This window comes from Tachyglossus aculeatus, chromosome 21, assembly GCF_015852505.1.
Source record: "Tachyglossus aculeatus isolate mTacAcu1 chromosome 21, mTacAcu1.pri, whole genome shotgun sequence".
In the NCBI taxonomy this organism is placed as follows: Eukaryota; Metazoa; Chordata; class Mammalia; order Monotremata; family Tachyglossidae; genus Tachyglossus; species Tachyglossus aculeatus.
The window spans coordinates 23,400,073-23,421,223 of NC_052086.1; the positions used below are offsets into that span (position 1 = coordinate 23,400,073).

At 43.9% G+C, this 21,151-nt stretch overlaps 1 protein-coding gene and 1 non-coding gene across 3 annotated transcripts in view; both read left to right on the forward strand.

Annotated features, from left to right (window-relative positions):
• The first annotated feature begins 555 nt into the window (after positions 1 to 555).
• Positions 556 to 21,151, forward strand: part of P2RX7 (purinergic receptor P2X 7) — a 33,777-nt gene continuing 13,181 nt past the window's right edge. For both annotated transcript variants that reach the window (XM_038763883.1, XM_038763884.1), the window contains exons 1-7: positions 556 to 735; positions 10,804 to 10,948; positions 12,520 to 12,585; positions 15,662 to 15,734; positions 16,786 to 16,882; positions 20,186 to 20,266; positions 20,344 to 20,473. In XM_038763883.1, the coding sequence (XP_038619811.1) occupies positions 611 to 735; positions 10,804 to 10,948; positions 12,520 to 12,585; positions 15,662 to 15,734; positions 16,786 to 16,882; positions 20,186 to 20,266; positions 20,344 to 20,473 (717 nt within the window). In that variant the 5' untranslated portion in view covers positions 556 to 610. The remainder of the gene's footprint in view (positions 736 to 10,803; positions 10,949 to 12,519; positions 12,586 to 15,661; positions 15,735 to 16,785; positions 16,883 to 20,185; positions 20,267 to 20,343; positions 20,474 to 21,151) is intronic.
• Positions 10,090 to 10,227, forward strand: LOC119943022. The gene has a single exon (XR_005455509.1). It is a non-coding gene; the product is annotated as a small nucleolar RNA SNORA7 (small nucleolar RNA).

Here is a 21,151-nt window from a genome sequence, read left to right on the forward strand (position 1 = left end):
CGTCCATTTCACCCATGGGGAAATCAAGTTGGAGGCAGAGTTTGGGCGATATCTCCGGAGGCTCCGGACTCTTGGCCTTTCTCTCACTCTCCTTCTTCTTATGGAGGGTGAGGCCTCAGAAAGAGCTGGTCACTTTTTGGAGGCACAATCAGAGCATTCGGGCTTTAACATTTCCTTTTTTTGGTCAAAATGAATGAAAATACTAAAAGTTCATGTGTGATGTCAGAGGGAGAAAAAGGGAATTTCAGAAATGTTTTTCCTTTGAACACCATCTTTGTGTGGGCACTGGAGGCGGCTGGGAAGGGGTCGTGTGCCTGTCACGCAGACAGGGCAGGGTTTTACTTTCATTGTTTATTCCTTCTCCCCCACTTTTTTTTTTTTACCAGCAGTGACAGCATCTACTTCCCTTTCTTTCCCCCCTCCATCCCTGGATTGGCTCCGCCTTTGGTTATTTTTCATTGGAGGAACTGCAAGTGATGGCATCCTCATGAGAAATCAGGCGGCTTCCCTCATCCTCAGTGGGTTGCAGGCTGCGTGCATCTTTAACTGAAGGGGTGGGCAGGGAGGCTGCAGCTGAGGGGGTGGGAAAGGGAGCGTGACTTCTGGAACCATGCCAGGGGACTGCAGCTGGAGGAACGTGTGCGAATATGAGACGGATAAAGTTGTCCGCATTCAAAGCGTGACATATGGGAACATAAAGTGGATTCTCCACATGATAGTGTTTTCCTATGTTAGGTAAGTTGAATGCGACGACCTCAAATTCTTTCTTTGTTTTCCACGGTAACCAGTGCTCTCTCTAAGTGGAGCGGTCTATGATGAAATGCCACCTTTTGGAAAGCCTGTCTGGCAACTTTTCAGGAGTTAAATTTGTCTTTTCATCCTCCTTCTTTATTCTTTCAAACTATCACCAGAAAAACCCACTTCCCCTTCCTTTTTCTCTCTTTGCAAGCACTAAGTGTTATAAGGAACCACAAGAGACCACTTTTGTCTTCTAAGATAGAGGTCCGCATTGATTTTCGAATCTGAAATTTGTTCTGACATGGCTGATTGCAGGGAAAGAATAGTGCCAGGCAGCTGCAGAGAGAGGCCTTGAGGTTGAAATGTTGGCATTTTCCTTCATTCAGTTGTATTTATTGAGCGCTTACTGTGTGCAGAGCACTGTACTAAGGGCTTGGAAAGTACAATTTGGGAAGAGATAGAGGCAATCCCTACCCAACAACGGGCTCACAATCTAGAAGGGGGAGACAGACAACAAAACAAAACAAGTAGACAGGCTTCTCCATGGTAAACGCCTGGATGGAAGACCAGCTGTAACATGTAGGGCAGAACAGGCTCAGGAGGATAGGAAAATGCATCAGAGAACCCTTGAGCCAAGAAGTTAAGATAATTTTCGTATCAGAACACGAAAACCTTTACACCAGCAATGCCAACTAGTGCGGGGAAAAAGAAAGAGAGTGACGCAGGGCCTTGCAAATAGGATTTCATTCCCAGAAAATGCCAGCCAAACTCTGAGCAACAACAAGGCCACTTTGAAATCGGGAAGAGAAGAACAAGGCAGCTATGGAACAAATTATTTGGGGAAGCAAAGGGGTGGCAAAGAATGAGGGTTTTGCTATTCCCAAAACATTTTAGTGTATACAAATGAAACAAATGATTAATATAGTAAATTCACCTAATTAGGAAGCTGGTTTCAGTTGTGAGAAACAGCAAATCCATCTTTTCTTCTCTTAAAATCAAGAGATTTTGATAACTATTTCAGTTCTTAAATAATATTCATTATCATCTAAGGAACAACATTCGGTGGTAATACTAAGTACAGAACTCTCCAGACTTTTCTGACTTAAGTAAGGTCTTTTCTGATGGAGAATTATTGAGTATTAACTATATCTGCTTTTTCTTGAGTCTTTTCATTGAATCAAAAGAAATCTCTTAAATTGTCCACGATCGTTGTGCTTAATGCTTTGAATCTTGTCCACTAAAACGAAGGATATTTTCTTCTTCAGATTATTCCAGATTTTCCAAGTGAGGAGTCCAGGGCTAGGTTGCTTGTCCTGTCCGTGTTTTCATTCATTCATTCAACTGTATTTATTGAGTGCCTGCTGTATGCGGAGCACTGTACTGTTTGGGAGGGTACAATACAACAATAAACAGACACATTCCCTGCTTACAACGAGCTTACAGTCTAGAGGGGGAGAGAAACAGAGGAGTGGGTTGGGGTATGGGGGTAAGGGATAGCACACTTCTGCAGTGAGAGATGATTCTTGTGGAGTCCTGTTCAGGCCAGGCCTGGCCCTTGCAGATCCCAAGGTAGTGTGGATGGATAGGTCAGCTCAGTGTCCAGCCCAGTTAATTCAAAGAGATGTGTACTGACTTTTCCCTCCTCCTGTTCCCTGGGCCCCACAGAAACAAGGGAGGTAAGGAAGGAAGCTAAATCTGCTTAGTTTTGGTTTGATCATCTTTCGTTTGCAGTAAAACGAAACTGAAAGAAGAACCTACCTCTGCTCTTTAGCAGAGAAGTCTGCCAGTGTTTCTAATGGAGCCTGGATCACAGAGCTGTGGGGTGTCAGAGTCATTTAGCAGCTCCTATAAACCATCCCGGCCCGACATGCGGGAATATCTTGAAAAAACTGAGGGCTAGGGTAGGCTGGATTCTCAGTTTTTTAATACCTGTCAATCTTAGGTAGGACTTGGATCAGGCCCTGAAAATCTGGCCCCTGCTTAGTTCTAGACACTTGCAACTTCCCTGTCTGTGAATTTTGAACTTCCTCAACCCCGTGGCTTGGCAGGGAGACTGAAAGTTCTCCTATATCCCTAAAGTCACTTCTGCTTCTATGTGAAATGGAGACTGGAGTAAATGGAGTCTGCAAATCTGCATATTAACTCTAGGCCTAGGCCATAGGTTTTGGTTATACTGAGCTGTTTTCTGGTTGTTCCCGTTAAATCCATTCAGGAGTATGGGTGAGCTACAAGCATTTTGATGGGGGAGGGGGTGTCCCCTGTTTCTCTTTGGGGTCCTGTAAGAGAGCAATGAACTGGTTGAAACGTTCCCCTTGGGTCAACTTCATCAACACTTATCACATCCTCAGGATGGAGGGTTGCTGAAATGTCTCACATTGGAGGATTTTTGAAATGACTTGGCCTTCCTGCCCGGCTTAGGGAACTTCTCATAATTAAGGACAAAAGCTAGGTGTTCCAGGGACGGGACCATTTTTACCCTTCTACGCCAGCTTTTGCTAAAGCTGGGTGGAAGAAGCTATGCTGAGTGTTGGGTACCATGGACAGGAAGTATCTACATTAGCTGTTTTTGCCTATATCTATGCTTCAGGCATTTCAGGAGCCCCACTATTACAGTCTTTAAAAATCTCTCATTTTGCACATTTTACTGACAATATCAATCTGAATTTTGTAAACCACCTTCTTTTAAAAAATGGAGATTTATGTCTGCAGTGTGGTTGCAGTGCAATTAACTCTGATTGCTCTCTGAAGTCTCCCTAGCCAAACCACTGAGGCTTATATTACGAATTAACGTAACCAGAGAGAGCTAATACCTGGGTAGGGCTCATGGGCAACAGAACACTCTAGCAACAGAATAAATGAATCACTTTCCAGAATCAAACCACCTCTTGAAGGCTTTACCAGTATGCATGTTTCCTGGGCCTGTTAGTTGGGTTAGTTATGAGAGCCCCCCTTAGAGTTTTTTTAATGGTATTTGTTAAGTGCTTACTATGTGTCAGGCATTGAAAAGGCACAGAGAAGTTAAGTGACATGCCCAAGGTCACACAGCAGACATATGGCAGACCTGGGATTAGAATCAGTCAATCAATCAATGATATTTATTGACCATTTACTGTGTGAGTGCACTGATCTTAACACTTGGGAGAGTATAATATAACAGAGTTGGTTAGACACACTCCCTGCCTAGAACGAGGTATAGAAAGGATAGAATTCTTCTGACGTCTTTGAAGAATTTAGCAGGAACAGACTAAATTACTGTAACAATTGTGCTATTGCTGTGTGTTGTTTTTTTTAATTTGAGTGTTGTAGGACATTTGGGGATTTGCTCTGAGTTCCAATAGGACATTATAATTAAGGTATTTTTTAAGCGCTTACTATGTGTTATCAGGCACTTTACTAAGCACTGGGGTGGATACAAGCAAATTGGGTTGGACACAGTCCCTGTCCCGCACAGGGCTCACAGTCTTCGTCTCCATTTTACAGATGAGGTAACTGAGGCACAGAGAAGTGAAGTGGTTTGCCCAAGGCCCCACAGCAGACAACTGGAGGAGCTGGAATTAGAACCTGCTTTTTCTGATTCCCAGTCCCATGCTCTATCCACTACGCCATGCTGCGCCTCTGGATATAGAAAACACACCAATATAAACTCACACAGCATAAAACCTGGAAATCATAAAAAATGAGGTCAAAATAATCTTCACCAGACATCTGTATTTAATACCACTGAACATGTAATTAATATCTTCAGACAAATTTTTTCTGTAAGGATATAGTCCAGTTTGTTTTTTTAATTAGAAGGGGAGAATGTTGGCCGCAAGAAGTGGTAAAAAAGTCAATGAAGGTACTGGATATACTTACAGCATGTTTTCATTAGTGTGCAAGCCTTGATATTCTTCACAATGATAATCTTCACTTGTACTCAAATTACTTATATAATTATAAAATGCCCGTAGGAACAAGAGATAAAACAAAACTTCACAGCTAATTTTTGCCAAAAGAAATGCCTCTTTTGTGTAACAATAATCATTTGGGAAAAAGGCATAAGATATATTATTGCCTTTTATTTAAAATGAAGAGAAATTACACTGCATATTTAGCATTTTGTATATTTATGCTCTTTCCTGAAAGAAAGTCAGAAATGCTAAATTCATTTCGTTAAAATAGCATAAAGTATGGCACACAAAAACATCGGCTTTTGGCATTACTTGTAATAAGTAAAATTTTCTTGAAGACCAATTATGTTGTTAAACCTTCAGTGAGGCTTTCATATAACAAATGCAGTGGCTGTCAGGCATTATATGGCAGTTCTAGTGGATCCTAGTTGAATAGATATAATTATTTTGTCCTTCAGAACAGAAATATATTTTTGAAAGAACCACACTTCTTGGCCTGTTAATAGACCACACTTTCTTATCCAAGCAATAGTGATATCGATTCATTTGACAATTTGATTTTTCTAAGCTAGCCACAAAATAGTGCTTTAATCGTCTCCCGACTCTAAACTCCGACTCATTTCTCCTACTTTATGTCAGGTCCAGTAAGAAAATGTCTCCTCAACGTAGCTTGACCTCCGGCACTGGTTATCTTAAAGGTGGATTCTTCATTAATTAATTCCTTCATTCAATCGTATTTATTGAGCGCTTACTGTGTGCAAGTACAAGTCGGCAACATATAGAGACAGTCCCTACCCAACAACGGCTCATTAATGGATAAGATGCAGTCCCCAACACCCACTCGTCCATCACAGCTGATGGATCCACCATTCATGATGCTGACTGAGCCATGAGGGACTTCTACAGTTAGGGGGTGGGGGGCAGAGGAGGAGCCAGCAAAACAGACCAAGAATGAGTGGCCGCAAAAATAGGAGAGCCAGGAGAGGACACAGTCAGTGAAGTCAAGGTTGGATAATGTTTCCAGGAGGAGGGGATGGTTGACAATGACGAAGATACAGCTGAGAGGTTGAGGAGGATTAGGATGGAGTAGAGGCTGTTGGATTTGTCAAGAAGGAGATCATTTGTGACCTTGGAGAGGGAGGTTTCTGTGGGGTGATGGGGATGGAAGCCAGATTGGAGAGGATCAAGGAGAGAATTGAGGAGAGGAACAGGGGACGGCAGGTGTAGACAACTCACTAGAGGAGATTGGAGAGGAATGATAGAAGGGAGATCCAGTGCTTAGAACTGTGCTCTGCAAATAGTAAGAGCTTAATAAATGCCATTATTATTGGTAGAAGGGAGACCCAGTGCTTAGAACTGTGCTCTGCAAATAGTAAGCACTTAATAAATGTCATTATTATTATTATTATTATTATTATTATTATGGGACAAAAACTGGAAGGAGCCAGCAAGGGAGGGTTCTTTTAGGATGAGGTATAGTTGAGCCTGTTTGAAAGCAGTGGGGAAAAAGCCACTGGAAAACAAGCAATTGAAGATGGCTATCAGGAAGGGAAGAAGTGAGAGGGCAAGTGCTTTGATAAGGTGTCAACCTTGGTGTCATCCTCGCCTCCGCTCTCTCATTCACCCCACACATCCAATCCGTCACCAAAACCTGCCAGTCTCACCTCCACAACATCGCCAAGATCCGCCCTTTAATAATAATTATAATGATGGCATTTATTAAGCACTTATTATGTGCAAAGCACTGTTCTAAGCGTTGGGCCCTTTCCTCTCCACCCAAACCGCTACCTTGTTGGTTCAATCTCTCATCCTATCTCAACTGGATTACTGCATCAGCCTCCTCTCTTATCTCCCATCCTCCTGTCTCTCCCCTCTTCAGTCTATACTTCACTCTGCTGCCCAGATTATCTTTGTACAGAAATGCTCTGGGCATGTCACTCCCCTCCTCACAAATCTCCAGTGGCTGCCTGTCAACCTACGAATCAGGCAAAAACTCCTCACTCTCGGCTTCAAGACTCTTCATCACCTCGCCCCCTCCTACCTCACCTCCCTTCTCTCCTACAGCCCAGCCCGCACAGTCTGCTCCTCTGCCACGAACCTCCTCACTGTTCCTCGTTCTCACCTGTCCCGCCATCGACCCCTGGCCCATGTCCTTCCCCTGGCCTGGAATGCCCTCCCTCCACACATCCGCCAAGCTAGCTCTCTTCCTCCCTTCAAAGCCCTACTGAGAGCCCACCTCCTCCAGGAGGCCTTCCCAGACTGAGCCCCATTTTTCCTCTCCTCCTCCCCATCCCCACAACCCTACCTCCTTCCCCTCCCCACAGCACTTGTATATATTTGTACAGATTTATTACTCTATTTATTTTACTTGCACATATTTACTATTCTATTTATTTTGTTAATGATGTGCATCTAGCTTTACTTCTATTTATTCTGATGACTTGACACCTGTCCACAAGTTTTGTTTTGTGGTCCGTCTCCCCCTTGTAGACTGTGAGCCCATTGTTGGGTAGGGACCGTCTCTATATGTTGCCGACTTGTACGTCCCAAGCGCTTAGTACAGTGCTCTGCACACAGTAAGCGCTTAATAAATATGATTGATTGAATGAATGAATAAGGTGAAAAAGGATGGGGTCAGAGGCACGGACGAAGGGGGTGGATTTTGTGAAAGTTGGAGGTGGTCCTGGGGGGGTGGTAGATTACTATGACTAGTATCTGGTATGGGTGGTAGAGGCAGATGATATGGGCTTTGAAGGAAGGGAAAGAGAGGGATGGGGGAGGTGGAATGGTGCAAAAGAGACATTTGTCTTATGCTGTGAAGTCATCTCTGACCCATAGCGATGCCATGGACACATCTCTCCCAGAACGCTCCACCTCCATTTGCAATCATTCTGGTAGTGTATCCATACTCCTTCCATGCAATAAACTTAAGTCCTCCCTCGGCTACTCTCCCATGCCGCTGCTGCCCAGCACAGGTGGGAAGATTCACTGCCACTCGCTAGCCACTGCCCAAGCAAGGAATGGAATGGATAGACTTCTGCTTGACTCTCCCTCCCTTAGTCGAGACTGGTAGAGGACTGGAAACTCTCCAGGTGCGACCCTGAGAGGAGAGAAAGAGACAGTGGGGGCAGAGAAAGAAGTGTACTCCTCCTCCTTTCCCAGTGAAGCTGGGGCAGTGGGTGAAGTTGAAGTCCCCCGCTAGAGACAGCAGCAGGGGAGACAATGTCATCAGGCGAGTGTTAAGTTTCACTGGTGGCAAGGAGGAGCAGTGACTGGATCAGGAACAGGTTAAGGATGAAGAGAAGATTTCCCATAATGGAGTTAGGGGTTCTATAGGTAGCACTGGGCTGAGGCTGTTGGGGGTGGGGAGGGGTGCGGGGGTGCCAGGGGCAGGGAAGGATTGGATGTGAGTGAGTTAACAGGGACTGGCACAGGGGGAGGGAGATGAGGGGCCATGCTAGGAGAGTATAAAAGGGATGGAGTGGGGTGGGGTGGGGCAAGGAATGGGGAGAGGTTGGATAGAGAAGGAGGAGGGGGGTCCTGGGAAGGGAAGACAAAGACAGGCTGATTGGAGGGCACAGATCGAGGGGTCATGGTGAGTTCAGAGAAGTTTAAGTGTTGTGAGGTGATCAAAAACAATAACTGCACAATCTAAGAGTATAAGTGGGGCTATGTGACTGGAGACACACACATCAGGAATGTTGAAACACTGACACACACTACTGACAAATACCCAGAATAAAAACGAAAACCAGCAGGGTGCTGTGGCATTTCCTACGTGGAGTTCCCATTGTGAGTAAAGTGGGTTTCAGGAGGAAAGCTGTCCTGTTAAGCTCAGCTGCTCTTCTGAATGGTATTTTTCAAAATGGATGTCATCATGCCAGCATACTCCACAGTCCTTTCCTTGACCAACCACAGAGGAATGTCCAACTTAATTAACTCGTACCTTCCCAAGCACTTAGAACAATATTTGACACTTAATAAGCACTTAAATACAAAAAAGAAACTGGATAATTTGCCAAGAGTCTGTATCATGCCTCCACAAAAAATAATCTTTTCCCTCTTCTCTGGTATTTGGAGCTGAATCTACCAGAACCAAGAGAAGCTCTTCACCCTGACTCCTAAACCTTCCAGGAGCCTAGAACTGGGCAGGAAAGACTGGGGAGATAAGATGGGAGGGAAAGAGGTTGCATCAGCTCCCTAATTGCTTTCAACTCTGGGTGGGAGTCTGAGAGGGTGGAGGAAAATGATAAGCCCTGCCAAAACTCTGAGGCTGCCCCAATTGCAATGGAGATGGATTTGTCGTTACATGTCTGAAATTTCTTGGCGAACGTGAGACCTGTTCCTATCTTTCCTCCCGAACTAATGGGTCTACACCCAAACCTAATCCTGGCCTTCCTCCTACACTAAGAGGAATGAGGTAGGGAAGATCCAGCTAGTGAAAGGTAGGAGGCCCCACCTAAGGGTGTGTCGTTAAAGGACCTGACCTGACTTGACTCTGTCTGAGGAGCTGCAGCCTCCCTGCAAAGCTCAGGCCCCCAGGCAAGTAATAATAATAATAATAATTGGAATTTGTTAAGCACTTACTATGTGCAAAGCACTGTTCTAAGCACTGGGGAGGATACAGGGTGATCAGGTTGTCCCACTTGGGGCTCACAGTCTTAATCCCCATTTTACAGATGAGGTAATTGAGGCCCAGAGAAGTTAAGTGACTTGCCCAAGATCACACAGCTGACATGTGGCGGAATCGGGATTCGAACCCATGAGCTCTGACTCCAAAGCCCGTGCTCTTCAGAGAAAAGCAACCCAATAAGGCTAGCAAACTGGTTTGCAACTTTCCCTTCTGGAGCAACCTAATGTGGGCAACTCTTGAGAAGCAGTTTGGCCTTTTGGAAAGGTCCCAGGCCTTGCAGTCAGAGGACCCGCCACTGACATTTGCCTTGTGTGTGACCCTGGAAAGATCACGTAACTTCCATCTGCCTCAGTTTCCTCATCTTTAAAATAGGGATTCAATACTTGTTCTCCCTCCCACTAAGACTATAAGCCCTGTGTGGAGCAAAAATTGTGTCTGACCTGATTGTCTTGTATCTTTCTACCCCAATTCTTAGCCTGGAGTAAGGGCTCGTCATCATCATCATCATCATCAGTCGTATTTATTGAGCACTTACTGTGTGCAGAGCACTGTACTAAGCGCTTGGGAAGTACAAATTGGCAACATATAGAGACAGTCCCTACCCAACAGTGGGCTCACAGTCTAAAAGGGGGAGACAAAACCAAACATACTACAAAATAAAATAGAATAGATATGTACAAGTAAAATAAATAAATAAATAAATAGAGTAATAAATATGTACAAACATATATACATATATACAGGTGCTGTGGGGAAGGGAATTTTATTATTATTACTATAATTCTAGATCCAGAGAGAATGACTAAAAACTGTAATGATGCCCTTATTCCCCTCTCCGGGTCACACCTGCAGAGTTTCCAGTACTCTTCCAGTCTCGACAATGGGAGGGAGAGTCAAGCAGAGACCTACCCATTCCATTCTTAGCTTGGGCAGTGGCTAGCAAGTGGAAGGCAATCTGCTACAAGTCAAAACTCACCCATTCTGGGCAGCAGAGGCCTGGGAAAGAGTCGAGGTCAGAGACTCGAGTTTACTGCACGGAAGTTGGCAATGGTAAACCACTTCCTAATTTTTATCAAGAAAACTCTATGGATACACTACCAGAATGATTGCAGATGGAGAGTGGGGCATGCTGGGAGAGATTGTATTCTCCCAAACACTTAGTACAGTGCTCTGCACATAGTAAGTACTCAATAAATACCACTGATTGATTGATTAATTGAGTGGTTGAACTCTAGGCAAGTGCTTAGTCCAGACCTCTGCACACAAGTGCTTTCAATAAATACCACTGATGGACTGAAAAGTTATGAAGTGGAAAGATTAGACTCAATTTTAATCAGAGTCAATTGTGAAAGGGAATGTGGGAGAGGTGAGAGGAAAGAGTCCCTTCAGCACCCTGAACATAAGGGCAAGGAAGTGTACTGAGAGGCAATTTCTAGCCCTCCAATCGAGGAGGCCATATCGTTTTGGTTGAGAAGAGGCCTGCAGTGGTTAATTCAAAGACTTTGAAAACTGTATTCTGTTATTTTTTCCCTCCTAATTTAGTTTTGCCTTGGTGAAGGATAAGCTCTATCAGCAAAAGGAGCCCCTCATCAGCTCTGTGCACACCAAAGTGAAAGGTCTGGCGGAGGTAAAAGGACATAGACCACCGAAAATCTTTGACACTGCAGATTACACCTTTTCCTTGCCGGTGAGTGTCTGGGTTCCATTACTGATCTTTCTTGAAACAGTATTAATCACTCTTCCTGTCAACGTGGAAGCTCTGAGCTACAGTGGGATCATGGAACTGTATTTTTCAGATGGTCTCTGACCTTTAAGGTGAATCAGTGAGGTTGGAATAGCCCTCTACTCAGAGAAAGTGCTCGACATCCCCCTCATCCCCATTGCATCCCCCCCATCTTACCTCCTTCCCTTCCCCACAGCACCTGTATATATGTATATATGTTTGTACATATTTATTACTCTATTTATTTATTTATTTTACTTGTACATATCTATTCTATTTATTTTATTTTGTTAGCATGTTTGGTTTTGTTGTCTGTCTTCCCCTTTTAGACTGTAAGCCCACTGTTGGGTAGGGACTGTCTCTATATGTTGCCAACTTGTATTCCCCAAGCGCTTAGTACAGTACTCTGCACACAGTAAGTGCTCAATAAATACGATTGATTGATTGACAAAAATGTACTCATAACAAAATGAATAAATTGATTTCATTCAATTGATACTGGTTTACTCAAAATAATTTGAAATTTGAAGCATCTGCTAATAATAATGGCAATTGTGGTAGTTGTTAAGCACTTATTGTGTGCCAGGCTGTACTAAGTGCTGGGGTGGATGCACGCAAATCGGGTTGGACACAGTCCCTGTCCCATGTGGGGCTCACAGTCTCAATCCCCATTTTACAGATGAGGTAACTGAGACACAGAGAGAGAAGTGAAGTGACTTGCCCAAGATCACACAGCAGACACAGGGCTGAGCCAGGATCAGAACCCATGACCTCATGACTCCAACTATGCCATGCTGCTTCTCGAACTGACTAGGCGCTCCCTACTGAGTTAACCTGAAATACTGGGGAGAGGGAAGTCTCAATCATTGTTCTTTTTGGCTTTACAGTAACAAAATTTTACCGCAACACAAGAGGAAAAGTAGCTCCAGTGACCAGATGAAAAGTGTTAGGGGTAGGATTCCCATTAGCCACATCACTACTCCTCAGTGAAAAGCAGAATATTTCAAATAAATTTGGTTTTATTCTCCCTTTCCAGCCCTAAGCTTAGAAAAACTTACTGTTTCTCAGATTCCTGAATATTTATAAATGGTTTCAGGTCTCTCTGTCCCTTCAAAACCAACTGAGAAAGCTGTGTTGTTATTATTAGACAGCTCTTCTCAGATATATAATCAATCAATCAATCAATTGTATTTATTGAGCACTTACTGTGTGCAGAGCACTGTACTAAGCGCTTGGCAAGTACAAGTTGGCAACATATAGAGACAGTCCCTACCCAACAGTGGGCTCACAGTCTAGAAGGGGGAGACAGAGAACAAAACCAAACATATTAACAAAATAAAATAAATATAATAGATATGTACAAGTAAAATAAATAAATAAATAAATAAATAGAGTAATAAATATGTACAAACATATATATATACAGGTGCTGTGGGGAAGGGAAGGAGGTACAGTGCTCTATACACAGTAAGCGCTCAATAAATACAATTGAATGAACATAATTCTTTATATCCTCCTTTGTTTATTCTCCCCAGGGAAACTCCTTCTTTGTGTTGACTAACTTCATAGAAACATACCAGCGTCAGGGTGAATGTCCTGAGGTAAGAAAAACTTTTCAGTTAGTTGCTATTTTTGTTTGTACAGCAGTTCCTATATTTGCAAATCGGACACAATCTGGGCAGGATAAACTGCAGTTGCTTTGAATAACTGATGGGCAAGGGGTGGGTGCATAAACTCAGACTTTGCACAGGGAGATGGGCAGTTTTCCAGAGCCTGTGTTTGAAAGGAGAGAGGAGACCGTTGTTGGGTAGGGACCACCTCTATATGTTGCCAAGTTGTACTTCCCAAGCTCTTAGTACAGTGCTCTGCACACAATAAGCGCTCAATAAATACGATTGAATGAATGAATGAGCCTGGGAATCTAGAATCATGCTGCTAATGGCATATGCCAGTAAAGCTCTGTGAAAATTGTCCATATTCAAAGCATCCGGTTCGGAAGTCTCAAGTTGGTCTTGGTAGTAGACATCCTCTTCTATATTGGATATGTTTAATGCAAACTCCTGTCATTATTTGGAACCTGTAGAAGTATAGCCTGCTTCTCTCCAGGCATTCAGAGGGAAGAGAGATGAGACGAGAGACCAGATCACAGTACAGTGAGTAGCTGATGTTAGAGCAGCAAAGTTTGCAGGCTGGGCTGTAGTATGAAATCAGGGAGGTAAGATAAAGAGTGATAATCTTTATCAATTAATAAGATAATCAGTTGGGTGAACTGATTGAGTGCTCTAAAGCTGATGGTAAGGAGTTTTTGTTTGATGCAGAGGTAGATGGGAAATCATTGGAAGTTCTTGAGGAATGGGAGGAAGTGGACTAAATGCTTCTTGAGAAGAATGACCCAGGCAGTAGAATCAAGTATGGACTATTGGGAGGCAGGGAGGTCAGCAAAGAGGTTGATGCAGTAGTCAAGGAGGGATATAAATGCTTGGATCAATGTAGTAGCAGTTTAGAGGGAAAGATGGATCTTAGCAATGTGGATTTTAGCAATAGTGAATCTTGAGAAGCAGCATGGCTTAGTGGATGGAGCACAAGCCTGGGAGTCAGAAGGACCTGGGTTCCAATTCTGGCTCCCAGACCTGCTTCTGGGTGGCCTGGGAAAGTCACTTAACTTCTCTGTGCCTCAGTTACCTCATCTGTAAAATAGGGATTAAGATTTTGAGCCCTATGTGAGACAGAGACTGTGTCCAACCCGATTAATTTGTACCTACCCCAGTGTTTAGTTCAGTGCCTGGCACCTAGTAGTGCTTCTTAGTAGATAAAGCACTGGACTGGGAGTCAGAAGGACCTGGGTTCTTATCCTGACTCCGCCACATGTCTGCTCTGTGACCTTGGGCAAGTCACTTCACTTCTCTGGGCCTCAATTACCTCATCTGTAAAATGGGGATTAAGAGTGTCCAACCTGGTTAATTTGCATCTGTCACAGCACTTAGAACAGTGCTTAGCATATAGTAAGCACTTAACAAGTGCCATAATTACTATTATTATTATCATTATTATTAAATAAGATTAAAATGTTGTGAAGGTAGAACTGACAGAATTTGGTAAAGATTGAAATTTGAGTTGAATGACAGAGATGAGTCGGGGATAATGCCAAGTGTACAGACTCGTGAAATAGAGAGGAGAGTGTCTGCAGTAATAGGCAATACATGGGGAAGACAGAGTTTGGTGTGAAGATAAGTTCTACTTTGGATATGTTTAGTTTGAGGTGTTATTGGGATGTCCAAGTAGAGATGTCCCGAAGTCTGGAGAGAATGCGAGACTGGAGAAAAGGAGAGAGGTCAGGGCTGGAGAGGTAGATTTGGGAATCATCAGCATAGAAACGGTAACTGAAGCCATGAGGGCAAATGAGTTCTCCAAGGGAATGGGTACAGATGAAGACTACAAGGGGGCCCAGAACTAAGTCTTGATAAAAATCAGTCAATCAATGGTATATAGTGAGTGCTAACTGTGTGCAGATAATTGTACTAAGCACTCGGGAGAGTACAATACAACAGAACTGATAGACATGTTCCCTGCCCAGAGGAGCTTGCAGTGTAGCGGACACACAAATTGTAAAATATAGTTAGAAAAGAAAAACGCCTATAACTAGTAACAACCAAAAGAATAAATTGGAGGCATAAGTATACCAATATTCACATGAGTGTTGAGGGGTGGGGTGCTAATGGGGCTGACAGGACCAAGGAAGTAGGGAGTGGCCAGTGAATGGCTTCTGGAAGAAGGATATTTTAAAGAGAGTTGAAACACCATCAGCTTCTAAGATGCATGTCCTTAAAAACAAAACGACACTGTTTGACCTCAAAGTTAGGCCCTAGAACACCCTGGCTGGCAAGTCCCAAAGACAGACCCCTGACCCACACAAGAAGAGCAGTGATCCCGAAGCTTCCTCTAATGTTCCTAGTTCCTGGATCTCGGTGTCTGATGCGGCTATTCTAGTCTCCACCAACAGTCTTTCTCTGGGGTTTTGTTACCTACTCTGAGGGCAGCAAGGTAATGTTGCAAAAATCAAAAGAATTTAAAAACCCCAAAGGAAAGTAAGGGAGAACAAAATTCTTTGCCTGCATTCACCCTGTCTCTGAGTCCCATATCTACCCTAAGGAAGAAACAAAGAAAACAATGCTTACCACACTATTCTTCATTCTGATCCTTAGCTTTGATTTAACCTTAGCGTCTCAGGTGAGCACACAAGGCTGAACAAACACACATTCACTTCTTGCCATTCGTTCAGATGGTGGTGATGAGTCTTTGATCCACTCTGCCCTGTTTTCCAAGTCAAAATAATATAGACCAAGCCCTCTGCTCCCTGCTCTAAGGGGTAATGGATAGAGCATGGGGCTAGGAGTCAGAAGGTCATGGGTTCTAATCCTGGCTCGGCCACTTGTCTGTTGTATGACTTTGGGCAAGTCACTTCACTTCTCTGTTCCTCAGTTACCTCATCTGTAAAATAGGGATTGAGACTGTGAGCCCCACAGGAGACAGAGTCTGTGTCCAACTCGATTTGCTTATATCCACCCCAGAGCTTAGTAAGTGCTTACCAAATACCACTATTATTATTATCTGGTTTTAAGTATTAGAGGGATGGGTGTATAACATTGCACCCTGTGCTATTCTTTTTTTTTCCATTAGTATCCCAGTCCCAGGACTCTCTGTTCGACAGATCGTTCATGTAAAGCTGGGCGGATGGACCCACAGAGCAAAGGTATGTGTCAATACCTATCCCCAGGATAAGCACAAGATCAAAAGCCACTTTTACCTACATCTTCTCTCCTTTCCAATGTTTAATTTACAACTGAGGTTCGTCTGTGCTCAGTCCTGGCACTCTCAAGTTGGCAATTCGTAACCCCTTCAGGGTTATTGTCATCGGTAATAATGGCAGTGAGAGTGCACACATTCAGAGTCATTATAATTTGACATGTAAAATCATGTAATTGCTCAGGCCCCAGCTCTGATTGGTTTACAAATTAAGCATTGCTCCTTCCAGCTTCTACAGGGCTTACCTGGACCGAAGCAGAGCAGGAGACAAAAGAATGAAATGTGAAATTGATAAGTGGAGGATGCTTCAGAGCAGACTGTGGAAGATGCTAAAGGCTGGGGTGGTGACCTGAATTTTCTACTGGGTCCTGTCCAAAGGAACATTTGGTCCACTGCTGCACCCCATGCCCCAGTGAGAACTATGGAAACAGAAGTATTAATAATAATAATAATAATGGCACTTATTAAATGCTTGCTTTGTGCCAAGCACTGTTCTAAGTGCTGGAGTAGATACAAGTTAATCAGGTTGGACACAGTCCCTGTCCCACAAGAGGCTCACACTCTTAATCCCCATTTTACAGATGAGGGAACTGAGGCCAAGAGAATTGAAGTGACTTGCCCATGGTCACACAGCAAACATGTGGCAAAGTCAGGATTAGAACCCATGACCTTCTGACTCTCAGGCCCGTGCTCTATCCACTAAGCCACACTGCTTCTCCTGGGAAGATTCAGATCCACTCTGTTAGTTTCTGTCCTCAGACTCTCAGACGTAACTATCACCCAAGGATGTTTGGGATTAGTGTCTGAGACCCCTGAGGAACTCAGAAAAAGAATGATGAGAATGCCAATCCACACTCAGATGTAAATTAATTGCCCTAATCTCCTGCACAGGTTTCTCTGGTATTCTTAAATTTGTGGGTCCTGTCCATGTCCTCCATAGGGAATAACTGGGCCTCAATTCACTGATTTTTAAAATATATGTGCTTCCTTCATAACAGGAATTCAGACAGGAAAGTGTGTGAAATATGATGAAACCCGCAAGACATGTGAGGTGGCTTCCTGGTGTCCCGTAGAAGCACTAAGAGACGCCCCCCAGTAAGATACAGTCAGTGATTGAATTCATCTGGGAAAATGGTAGATGGAGTTTTTCTGAAGGGAAGTAGGAATTGAGTGGCAGGTCCATCTTGCTCTCTCTGATGTATATTAACAGAAAGACCATTTTTTGTAGAAGTGAGAGACAGAGGGAGTTGAGAGAATCAGTGAGAAACAAGGGGAGATAAACCCTAACCATACAATCAGAAATACACCCTCACAGATTGATATACTTATCCATAGTGGTATCCTGGGCGCTGAGCAGACTGGTCCAAGTGCAGGACCAGAAGCTGGCAAGTGAAACAAGAGTGGCTAAAGCCACTGCCACCACTATAGCCCCTAGCACTGACAGCCAAAATTCCTGATGTTGAGCCCAAAGGTACTATTTAGCAGAGGCTCAAAAAACTGGCCAATCAGTGGCAGGAATGGTGACAGTTGCAGTTTCACTTACTTGTCCTGCTGTCTTTGCTTCTCCAGTCCTCTCCAACCTCGAAAACATCTCTGTGGGTAAATATTCTGGGCTCCGTGAGTGTGTATCCAAGTATGTTTCATCTTTCTCATTCAATGTACACAATCTATTACCAAATCTTGTCAGTTCTATTCATTCATTCATTCGATTGTACTTATTGAGCGCTTACTGTGTGCAGATCACTGTACTAAGCGCTTGGGAAGTACAAGTTGGCAACATATAGAGACGGTCCCTACCCAACAGTGGTCTCACAGTCTAGAAGGGGGAGACAGACAACAAAACAAAACATATTAACAAAATAAAATAGAATAAATATGTACAAATAAAATAGAGTAATAAATGCGTACAAACATATATACATACATACAGGTGCTGTGGGGAGGGGAAAGAGGTAAGGCAGGGGGGATGGGGAGGGGGAGGAGGGAGAGAGGAAGGAGGGGGCTCAGTCTGGGAAGGCCTCCTGGAGGAGGTGAGCTCTCAGTAGGGCTTTGAAGGGAGGAAGAGAGCTAGCTTGGCGGATGTGCGGAGGGAGGGCATTCCAGGCCAGGGGGAGGACGTGGGCCGGTGGTCGATGGTGGGACAGGCGAGAACGAGGCTCGGTGAGGAGATTAGCGGCAGAGGAGCGGAGGGTGCGGGCTGGGCTGGAGAAGGAGAGAAGGGAGGTGAGGTAGGAGGGGGCAAGGTGATGGACAGCCTTGAAGCCGAGGGTGAGGAGTTTTTGTCTGATGCATAGGTTGATTGGTAGCCACTGGAGATTTTTGAGGAGGGGAGTAACATGCCCAGAGCATTTCTGGACAAAGACGATCCGGGCAGCGGCGTGAAGTATGGATTGAAGTGGGAAGAGACAGGAGGATGGGAGCTCGGAGAGGAGGCTGATGCAGTAATCCAGACGGGATAGGATGAGAGCTTGAACGGGCAGGGTAGCGGTTTGGATGGAGAGGAAAGGGCGGATCTTGGCAATGTTGCGGAGGTGAGACCAGCAGGTTTTGGTGACGGATTGGATGTGAGGGGTGAACGAGAGAGTGGAGTCGAGTCTATCTTCACAGCCTATCTAAAACATGCCTTTCCTCTTCATCCAAACTGTTACCATGCTGATCCAGGCACTTATCATATCCCTCCTTCACTACTGCAACACCCTCCTCGCTGATCTCCCTGCCCCCGTCTCTTCATTCTAGTTCTTCCTTCACTCGGCTGCCCAGATCATTTTCCTAAAAAAAGTTCAGCCCAAGTCTCCCTACTCCTCCAAAACCTCCAATGGTTGCCCCTTCATCTTCGTATCATTGAAAACTTCTTACCATAAACTTTAAGGCACCCAATCAGTTCTCCTCCTACTTTACCTCGTTGATCTCCTACTCAGCTTACACCCATTGCTCCTCCAATGCCAACATATTCACTGTACCTCAGTCTCGTCTATCTCGCTGTTGACCCCTTGCCCACATCCTCCCTCTCGCCTGGAACTACCTTTCCCTTTATATCCGAAAGACCACCATTCTCCCCACCTTCAGAACCTTATTACAAATACATCTCCTCTTTGTTGTTTGTTTATTCTATGGTATTTGTTAAGTGCCTACTATTTGTCAAACACTGTTCCAAGTGCTGGGATAGATACAAGTCAATTGGGTTGGACACAATCCTTGTTCTGCATGGGGCTCACAGCCTAAGTAGCAGGGAGAACAGGTAAACTGAGGCACAGAGAAGTTAAGTGACTTGCTCAAGGTCACACAGCAAGCAATTGGCAGAGCCAGGATTAGAACTCAGGTCTTCTGACTCCAAGGCCCGCGCTTTTTCCTCTAGGCCATGCTGCTTGAGTGACTACTATGTGTACAGCACTGTACTGGGCACTTGGGACTGAAAGACAAAGTCCCTGATCTCAGGGGGTTTACAATCTAATGGAGGAGACAGGAAGTCATAAATTATTTTTAAATAGATGGAGCAGGAGGAAGAACAACGATAAAATAGGTAACAGTATAAATATGTCGGGGGAAACAGATGAATAAATAATTGAGTGAACAACCGAATACACATAAGTAATAAGGAAAGGTGTATTCTCCTAAGTGTTCAGTGCAGTAGGTGCTCCATATTTACTACTGATTGATTGGGGTGACTTCTTGGTTGAGATAACTTGGAGTGCTAGAAGGAGGCCGGTTAGAGAAGGTGGGATTTTAGAAGAATCTTGAAGATGGAGAGGACTACGGGCTGGCAGATAGAGAAACAGCGTGGTGCAATGGAAAGAGCACGGGCTTTGGAGTCAGAGGTCATGGGTTCAAATCCCAGCTCTGCCAATTGTCAGCTCTGTGACTCTGGGCAAGTCACTTAACTTCTCTGTGCCACAGTTATCTCATCTGTAAAATGGGGATTAAGACTGTGAGCCCCCCATGGGACAACCTGATCACCTTGTAACCTCCGCAGTGCTTAGAACAGTGCTTTGTACATAGTAAGTGCTTAATAAATGCCATTAAAAATAAGTAACAGGGAGGTCTAGGCAAGTGGACCAACTGTATTATTAAATTATAATGTACAAATATAATTTTATAATTGTATTGTACTCGCCCAAGCAATTAGTACAGTGTTCTACCTTAATACAGTGCTCTTCACAAAATAATTGCTCAATAAACTCGATTGACTGATTGGAACAATGTGAGCAAGGGGCTGGAGGTGGGGAAATGGGAAGTGCAGTACAGTTAAAAGGAGGAATTAGGAGAAGTGGTGAGTGGGAATGAAGACAGCTGATGTAATTCCCCTTGAAATACATGTCTAGCTGACTATGGAACTGTGTTTTAATGACCTAGGTACTGGGCTATGTTGGATGAGGCTCATATTATATTTTCTTCACTTAGACCTGCCCTACTGAAGAGTGCTGAAAACTTCACGGTGCTCATAAAGAACAATATCGATTTTCCAGCCCATAACTACACCACGTAAGTGCATTAGAATCAAGTAACTTTAAAAAAATGATTTTTTTTTACTATTTAATCTTTTATTTTCATTTTTACAGAAGAAACATTTTACCAGATTTAAACACATCCTGTACGTTTCACAAGATACAGAATCCACAATGTCCCATTTTCCGACTAGGAGATATTTTACGAGAAACAGGAGAAGAATTTTCAGAAGTAGCAATCAAGGTCAGTGGTGCCATTTTACTGTGAAGAACAAACTCATGAACAGCCTCACTGGACCAGAGAAATGCCAAACTGAGCCAGACTAATGGTCCATTCATACCTGTATTGAGTCTCTGTAGTGGCTACAAAGAAGGCTTTGAGGAGTCTTGTCATGGTTAACCCTTCTTGACATCACTACTCATTTTGAACTTTGGTTATGAAAGGAAATAAGATGTGGGAGTGTAAGACCCAACCAGGTTATTCTCAGCTTCTTTTAACAGCAATTTTCTTTCCTCTTCGTACTGAACTCCAGGCAGTACTTCTGGGTTCAAGGACCAGAGTTTGTAGACTGTGGTGAGTTACCCAGAAATAAGGTTACGTGCACGAAGTTGGAATTTTCTCTTTGGTTCAACCTCGCCAGATTTGCATGCCTGAATTCCTCTATTGTACAGCTGGCCGGTTGTGAGATGGCCCCATTTAATCTTTCTGAAATAAAGTGTTGGCCTTTGCTGGATTCCCTATATGTACTGATGATCTGCTGCTGTGGCTCCATTTACTCCACTTTCCTGAGTCCCGTTAAAGGCCTGAGGACCCATTCTACCTCCTCTGTCTTTCCATAAGAAACCAGCATGTTTCTCCCAACCACCTTAAATGTCTGCCGGGCAGAAACACTTCTCCTGAAAAGTAGTACTCTGCATCAAG